The sequence below is a fragment of the Alligator sinensis genome, unplaced genomic scaffold (assembly GCF_000455745.1).
Source record: "Alligator sinensis unplaced genomic scaffold, ASM45574v1 scaffold1082_1, whole genome shotgun sequence".
In the NCBI taxonomy this organism is placed as follows: domain Eukaryota; kingdom Metazoa; phylum Chordata; order Crocodylia; family Alligatoridae; genus Alligator; species Alligator sinensis.
In genome coordinates, this window is record NW_005843350.1 from 111,003 (window position 1) to 119,893 (window position 8,891).

General features: G+C 41.5%; 1 protein-coding gene across 1 annotated transcript in view; it reads right to left on the minus strand.

Annotated features, from left to right (window-relative positions):
* Positions 1-1,150: 1,150 nt before the first annotated feature.
* Positions 1,151-8,891, minus strand: part of DLK1 (delta like non-canonical Notch ligand 1) — a 32,574-nt gene continuing 24,833 nt past the window's right edge. The window contains exons 4-5 of the mRNA XM_006038419.2: positions 7,805-7,946; positions 1,151-2,274 (exon numbers count right to left, since the gene is read on the minus strand). Coding sequence (XP_006038481.1) covers positions 1,530-2,274; positions 7,805-7,946 — 887 coding nt within the window. The 3' untranslated portion in view covers positions 1,151-1,529. The remainder of the gene's footprint in view (positions 2,275-7,804; positions 7,947-8,891) is intronic.

An 8,891-nucleotide genomic window follows, 5' to 3' on the forward strand; every position in this document is an offset into this window, starting at 1 on the left:
CTTGTCTTCAAAGAAAGAAGCAGCAAAAAAAAAAAAAGCTTGATACAGAGCAGCTGTATTCCAGGTCAAGCAAGGTCTTTTCATTCTCTGTAGTTGACTGAGCTGCAGATTGCAAGCACTATTTGAATGTAAATTAAGTGCCAAGGCTTCATTCAGGGAGTCAGTGGAATTTTTAAAGAAAAGTCAGAAATATATCTGCTTACTTGTGGATGGCATCACTAGAAGAAGGGTTCATAATGGTTCTGAGCAAGCTCTCAACGTTATTGTTGATGAAAACCAAAAGGCAATTTTACTGGTTTTATTTATGTAGACAGCATCCATTTCATTGTGCAGGAACATCCTGTATCCCCAAGGCAAGAGAAATAACAGTAGACACTTGGCTAGAGCAATGGTTATCAACCTTTTGGGACTCAAGGCACCCCTTGATAGACTTCAGGCACCCCTTGGAAAACACCAGCTCTTTGTTTGAGCTTATTTTTGAACTATGAAAAATCAAACAATTCTGTTGCAAAGACCTCAGAAAGACCACAGCAGGTCAGAATGTTTTCAACACTATGGATACCTATTTGAAATCTTAGGGTTTATCTTGTAAATCATGTGTACGTGTTTTGTGTAGGTGTATGGAGCATCACCCCATGATACCCCTAAAAGGATGTCATGGTACTCAGCGTGCTGCATAACTCTAGTTGAGACTCATTGTGCTAAAGAGATCCTTAACCTGAAACAGACTCAGCTGGGTATCAGTAGACAACAGTATTTTCAATCTTTTCTTTGCCTCCAGACAGTTCTAGGATTACAACAGGTGATGTGGTTTATTGTTAACATTTATGGGACCAGTCAAAGTTAGTGCCTGTAATATGGGGTATAATGGTCAAAGGCAATTTTAAGGTAACCCATGAAAAGACAAACACTTACCTTAAAACTGAAAGGGGAATTCTCATCTTCACACAACGGAATTTTGTTCTCTCCCCAACTATTTCTACATATTAGCAACACTGTATTATTCTGTAGGAAACTTCAAAACAATGAGTCAGATTTAAATTGATTACAAAGACTTTATCCCAATGAAAAGGAGCACTGGGTATAAATGTCTGTGACAAGTTTCCTCCAGCATAATAAATTTTCAATACTAATAAATATAGCCATTAATTAGTGTTTATTTTAAAAATAGGCATTTTTAGATTAATAAGTAATTTACAAGTACCGTATTTCCCAAACAGGCTGTACACAATACAAAAAAGCTGAAAACAGCTCTTGTGGCAAGATATTTTTATTTTACAAAAAAAAAGATGCCTTAAAAAAATTAGATTAACATCCCTTGCTTTGTAACCTTTTTTTTTTTTTTAACTTTTATTTTCGGAAATGAAAAATTCATTTGACAATACAGATACAGTATATTTCTTTACCACTCAGCACAAACTACAACAAATGTAACTACTAACATGGATGGCCACCACAGGTAACAAGTTGAATATATTTTACATATTGCTACTAAATCTTGCGAGTTGCTGCTAGGCTTTCAAAGATGCCTAGATGGCTGTATAGTTCTTGGTGTAATTAGTCAGTTTGATCTTCTCTGGGAAAATAATGTTAACTGAGAGGTTCTCCCCATTGTTAGATTTCAAAAAAAAATTCTTTTTCTTCCGGAGAAGATGGCTATATTTGGCATTCGCAAGCCACATTTCACATTTTGAGAAAAATACAATCCCAGTAGTACCCAAAACAACAAGACAGGTAAGTAAGCCCAGTACAATGAAACATATCACCTGGCTTTTATTGAGCAAAGGGTCTGCATTTTGGATTGTTTCTTTCATTGTTATCTTCAAGACTTCATGTTCTTGATGATGCACTGATTGTTGATGAGCATTTGGGGGTAAATTATAACTCTCTGTGTGTTTAGTCTCTATATTGATGCCATCAAGACTTGTGTTTCTTTTGGGATGTTTGCAGGTTCCACCAACAAATTCTGGCTTACAAAGGCATTCAAATCCTCTTTCAGGATGTTCATTACATGTTCCTCCATTTTCACATGGGTGGCTAGCACAGAATATAACACGGCTGCTGCAGGATTTTCCTGTATAACCATGGGGGCAATGACAGCTGTAGCCTGCACCAATATCTGTGCATGTTCCTCCATTTTTGCAAGGGTTGGATTCACAGTCATCTGTATCTATTTCACAAAAGTTGCCAGCAAAACCAGGAAGGCACAGACAGGAGGCATGGGGTGCAAACCCATTATCATCAACGCATGTTCCTCCATTCTGACAAGGAGAGCTACAACAAAAGATAACAAAAATCACACACAGGAGTTTAAGTAAAATGCAAATGGAATAAGCCACAGTGAAACTTTTTATATAACTGGACAGGCTAATTTGCCTTATAAAATAGTGATCCATATTGATTCCTAATGGAAATCTACTGAAGTCACAAGAGTTGACTCAAGAATGAACTTCATCATCTTTGTCAATGCATGCTATATTCTAATGTCCCACTATATATTACAATCTCTTCTGCATGTATTTTGGCCAGGATGCTCATACGAGTATGCAAATCTTATCTCAAGAGATGTGAAAAGATTCAAAACTATTTTTTAAATCAAAGTTGCCCACTTTGTTTGCCCAGTTAGATCTTGTGATCTAAGACTGCTTGCTGCCTGAGTAACTGAATAAAGACACATGGCCAATTTGGCTTTTTACTTCTCCCCTTACTAACTAGTAATAGCACAATCTAGTTATGAAATGGTCCATGTAAAAAGTATATAAGCATAGCAACCAGATGTGGGGGGGTTTGTTTTTATTGTATATTTATAGCTTTATGTCACACACTGTATATTGGAAAATCAAGAAGAATTTCTGGAACTGCAAAACATTACAGCTTTTAAAACAATAAAAATGTTTGACAAATCATTTGGATATATATTAACAGAGAAAGGTAAGGTCAACAGAGAAAATGCATACAATAAAATCTGTATTTCAAAGGAATTAGGTAGGAAGGTGGGCATGTCACACATTTACTACAGAGTAAATTGACTTTATTGTAGGTATGTGGTGGACATACAATAAACAGTCTAACTCTACTTTGAGTTTCCTCTCAGAAAGTGAATAGTAACTCTGCATCAGGGTAAGTCACACCAACGAACCAATCATGTGCCTACTTCCTTGGTCAACTTTATTCTATGATAGCCATTTGTTCAATAAAAACTGGCTTTTCTGCCACCTAATGGACAGGCCCTGTAATACCATCTACTGGATGTAGCTACCTTGGGGAGCTGATCATGTACATCCTACTTAGTGAGCATGTCTACACATGCATTTAGTCCAGCCTAGATTTACTCTGGTGTAGGCTAACCAGGAGTAAAGGTTTTCAGGCAGGTGTCCACACATGCAGGGATTAGGGAGAAGATTTTCACTCAGTTCCCTGCAGCCCTGCAATGGGTCCCTGCTGCTCCAGGAACCCCCTGGGTTCTAGGTAGCAAATTGACTCAGGATTACACACACATGCTTACTTCGCAGTAAACTATGTTAATGCAAAATTAAGAAGCTTGGAGGGAGCTCAGAAGATGCGTAACAAGGATAAAAAAAAAACCTTCCACTGCTATGTCCCAAATTTGAATTTGACCAGATCAGCAGTGTCCAATTCAGTTAACATTTTGTGGCTGTTTTGTAGCCTGTGTACATTGAGTCAACTATCTCATTCCAATTCATATTTGATGGATATCAACACAACAAAAGCTAGGACAATTACCCTCCTTATTTTAGTCTCCACAGAAAAGTCAAGCACTAAATGGTCATGGAAAATGAGCTATCCCCTCAACATAGGTGGACCCAGGATTGCAGAAAGATGCATGTGGCTAAATCTCCTCCAGCTGCGTGATACATGCATAGCAAGCTCTCTGAGTTCACTGGCATGGCAATGCAGTTCCTACTGGAAGCTCTGCATGTCATGAGCTCTCTGAGCTCATCAGTTGATTGGCATAGGTTCAGGCTGGAGATATGACTTTTGCATGGTTCACCTTCCTTTCTCCTGTCCTTTCCCCCTCCCCTGCCACCACTGAATTCAGCAGCAGGGGGAAAGAGGGGAAAAGCAGCAGTGATGGCACTCACCCCCACCCCGGGCTCAAGAGCTGTGTGAAGGAAGAGATGCTGAACTTCTTCAGAACCCCAAGCAAGTCATTCTCATTCTAGCCAAAGTTATTCTTAGGTAAGCTAGACATCCATGTGACCCATGTATTGTTTTATGATCCTTTCTCTCTCATTCTTTACTTTTTTCCTACTGTTAACATTAAATAATGCTTTAAGTTGTCTGATCACCACATTTCCTGTTCATCATAGAACTTGAAGGAAAATTTGCAGAGGTCAAACCCAGTTAGGCCACTGGAATAAGCACCCAGTGTTATAGCTACATTTTTGTATTGCCCACATCAATAACATATAGAAATAGTCAAGCTACCATGGGGATCAGTAGCAGTTTACCCATAGAAACACAGAGCTCTGCACAAGTTTATTTACATTGCTGCAAGTGAGATCAAACACCCCACATGGAGCTTCATGCTATTGCAGCTAGACTACTTCTAGAACCTGAGCTACCTAGTTTGGAGCTGGCTTTCAGGGGCAGACTGGGGTGGCAGGAAGGGGTAGTAGTGCAGATACACCCTGTGTTAGCTTTATTGTGCATGTGCAGTGAGCTCTCTGAGCTTCCTGGCATCATAGCACAGCTTCTGCCAAAGCCCCACACTTGCCAGGAGCCTTGAGTTCACTAGCTGATCAGCACGGGCCTCTGGTTGGAGCCCCTGCTTTCACACAGCTCCAGAGCCCAGGGGTTGAACTCCACTGCTAATCATCCCCTCTTTTTCCTTGCTGCTAAATTCAGTGGAGAGGGTGGGAAGGAAGGGAAGGTGAACAGTGGTAGCATGCAGCCACTGGCTCTGGAGTCCATGAAAGCAGACTAGAGCCTGCATTGATCAGCTGGGGAGCTCGAGGAGCTCAGAGCACATGCAGAGCTGTGTCAGAGGCTGGGCTGACATTTCAGGGAACTCAGAGAGCTTACCTGCATAAAGTGTCACCAATATAATGTGCAGCCAACATAATATGTGGTCACAATGCAAGTCAAATGCCTCTTTATTAAGATACAGAGACCTTTCCCTTAAGGTCTATTTTGTACACAGTGAATTGAGTTCAGCCATGAATATAGCACTGCATTGGCACTTTATAGTATCACAGTACCTCAGGCTTCCATGAGATTATGTTCTTTTGGATCCACATGATTGTTTCAGCCTTTTATCTGCCTGTATCTTTCATTACATGCCTAACTGACTTTGTTTACTCATGCTGATTTTGTTCATTTTAGAAGATGTAGCTTATCCTTCAGACCTAAAAAATACTTCCTATCTTGCATGTAAACACATACCAGTATCATCTGCATGTCTCCTTGTACCATATGGCTACTCATACATGTATCTAATTAATACTTTTGGTATTGTGACTACACATGCAGTTTTGGCAATTGAGCAAACAAATGATTAACCAGATTTAAAACTGGCTGTGTCCCATACACTGTTGTGACTAGATGAGAAAAGCTGCCAAAGCCAGTTCAGTAAGTTCCTTCTAAGCAGAACAATCCAAAGTCTGGCTAAATCAGTGGGACTCAGGCTGGTGACTTCACTGGGCTTTGGATGTGGCCCAAAAAACAACAGCAAGGCAGTTTTAGCAATATGACTACACAAATGAGCATTTGGGCCCAACCCCCTGAGATAAGCAGCAGTTCTGCAGTCTCTTGGCTGGAGAATTCATAGATTCATAGATGTTAGGGTCGGAAGGGACCTCAATAGATCATCGAGTCCGGCCCCCTGCATAAGCAGGAATGAGTGCTGGGTCTAGATGACCCCACCTAGATGCATATCCAACCTCCTCTTGAAGACCCCCAGGGTAGGGGAGAGCACCACCTCCCTTGGGAGCCCATTCCAGACCTTGGCCACTCGAACTGTGAAGAAGTTCTTCCTAATGTCCAGTCTAAATCTGCTCTCTGCTAGCTTGTGGCCATTATTTCTTGTAACCCCCGGGGGCGCCTTGGTGAATAAACCCCTCTGTCTGTCACCAATTGTTTCTGCCCATTTAGCAGGGGTCCTATTCCTCCCTGGGCCTTCCTTTTACTCCCAATATATCTAAAAAACAATTTCTTGTTGTCTTTTACTTGGGTTGCCATCCTCAGCTCCATGGCAGCTTTGGCCCGTCTAACTGCCTCCCTACAAGCACGAGCAGGGGAGGTATATTCGTCTTTGGTGATCTCTCCCTGTTTTCACTTTTTATGTGCTCCCCTTTTGTCCCTTAGGCTGCCCTGGATTTCTCTGGTCAGCCAGGGAAGCCTCCTGGCCCCTTTCCCCCTTTTGCCTCGCTCGGGGATCGTCTTGCTTTGTGCCCGAAGGATCGTTTCCTTAAGGCACAGCCACCCTTCTTGGGCTCCCATCACTTCAAAACTCCTACTCTGCAGTGCGTCCTTGACTACTCGCCTGAGTTCATTGAGATCAGCTTTTCTAAAGTCTAGCACTTTCACCCTAGTAGTTACCTTACCCACTCGACGTCTTATGGTGAATTCTATTATTAGGTGATCACTGTCCCCCAGATGGCTACCGATCTGTAGGTCCCCTACCATATCATCCCCCGTTGCCAATACCAGATCCAGTATGGCATTCCCCCTAGTGGGACTGTGTACCTCCTGTGTCAGGTGGAGGTCCTGTACACAGGTTAGAAACCTGTGTGAGCAGTGGGACTTTGCTGTCTGTGACTCCCAGCAGATGTCCGGGTAGTTTAGGTCCCCCATGATTACCGCCTCTTTAGCTTTTATGGTCTCCGAGAGTTGCCTCAGGAGCCCCGAATCCCTTTCTTTCCCTTGATGTGGGGGTCTGTAGCAGACCCCTGCCACCAAATCCCTTTCTCCTTGCCCCCCATGTAGCCTAACCCACAATCCTTCTACTTCCTCATCCTTGGATTCCGTCTTGATGAGGGTTGACGTATATTGCTCACTGACATGGAGCGCAACCCCTCCCCTTTTTTCCCCACCCTGTCCTTTCTGTACAAGAAGAAATGCTGCTGCTGGAAGCTCCTCCACCTCAGGCTTTAATCCCCTTCTGCTTCACCAGTCTAAATAGCCCATATTTGTTGACCTTTGAACACTGCTACAAAGCCTACCTGTTTAGATAATTTTGGGAGTCCTGCGCCTTGCTGAATTTAGAGAATCTGGGGCTCATGTAAGGACTATGTAATTTCCGTTTACTTGAAAAAAAAAGGAATTTCCCTCACTCCTCCCTTGCCTGAGAAAACAGTGCACTTCCCATGGCCCTTCTTCTCTGCTCCTGTAAAGAGAAAAATCTTCCAACTTAAATCCCTGGCTTGGGGCTGGGTTATTTTGAGCAGGAAATGGTTGGTGGGTGGCCACTGCTCTGTTTGTCCTAAGGGAACGACATTTTTAATTATATGTCAGAAGGACTTTGAATATGGGAAACACGTTCACAAGGTAACAGGAAAAAAAGGAAACACAAATATAAAATTATCACAACAACATGTGAAAATTTTCAACTTTGGTTTTCAAATTAAACACAAAAACTCCGGATAAAACTTTGACCCGACGTGGAAGAGGAATTAATTAGAATGAGCAGTTTTGCTTAACAGACTAGAAGCAAAAGCATAAAAACCACATTGAAAACACTTGTGCTGCACCACTAACATTTTGTGATTTTTAAGAAAGAAACCTGGAAAAATAATAGTGAAATTAAGAATCATGAAGGTTTACATCAGAAATCAATACTTACCCATTAATAACACAGGGCCCTTTCTTCAGATGGCAGTTTTTCCCTGTAAATCCCTGGGCACACAAACAAATATATCCTCCATCTCCAGTCTCTATACAAGTTGAATTATTTGTGCACGGTTTCAAAGAACAAGGATGAATATCTGTTAGAAATGTAAATATAATTATATTAAAACACAGTAATGTATAATGCTAAATAGTCAGTAGATGAAGAAAACTAGGACATAATTATTCATGTAGGAAATAGCCATTAAAAAGTAACACTGAGATAGAATAAATGCACTTCTAAAGGTTCCTCATCCTGCATTTGATATATTTCCTTTTTTTCCATTACTCTGTGTAAAGGAATGACAGATTTTTTCAGTTACTTCAATCACTGTCAAGTTGCTCCTCTCCTGCTGGCTCCCACTTTATAAAATACACTCTGATTGCTCCCGTCTATAAATAAGTAACATTATCAATATAATATTAGTCTAGCAAAGAGCTTCTGATTACTATAAATATCATCTTACACTCCTGGATTCTCCAAGCCTGCAATTCAGATAAAGCAACTGCAATCTGAAAACAGTATATTAACAAATTTTCACAAGTAGCCTGTCCCATCAGTAAGCTACAAAATGCCATTAAATCTCAACTTGTTTCTCACTCTATATTGTAGCCTTTGCTGTATGGGATTTAGCTCTGCTACGTGTTTTGCATAATGAGTCATGCACACTTTCACAATAACCCTCTTGATCTAAGTCCCCTAAGAACAATTATAGATTTCATAGATTTCATAGCCATTAGGGCTGGAAGGGACCTCGAAAGATCATCGACGCCAGCCCCCTGCCCAAAGGGCAGGAAGTCAGCTGGGGTCATAGGATCCCAGCAAGATAAGCATCCAGTTTCATCTTGAAGGTGTTCAATGAAGGCGCTTGAACCACCTCCGGTGGCAGGCTGTTCCAGACCTTGGGGGCTCGGACAGTAAAGAAGTTCTTCCTTATGCCCAGCCTGAAACGATCTTGAAGTAGTTTGTGACCATTCGACCTCGTCATCCCTTGGGGCGCTCTGGTGAACAAACGTTCCCCCAGATACTGGTGGTCACCCCT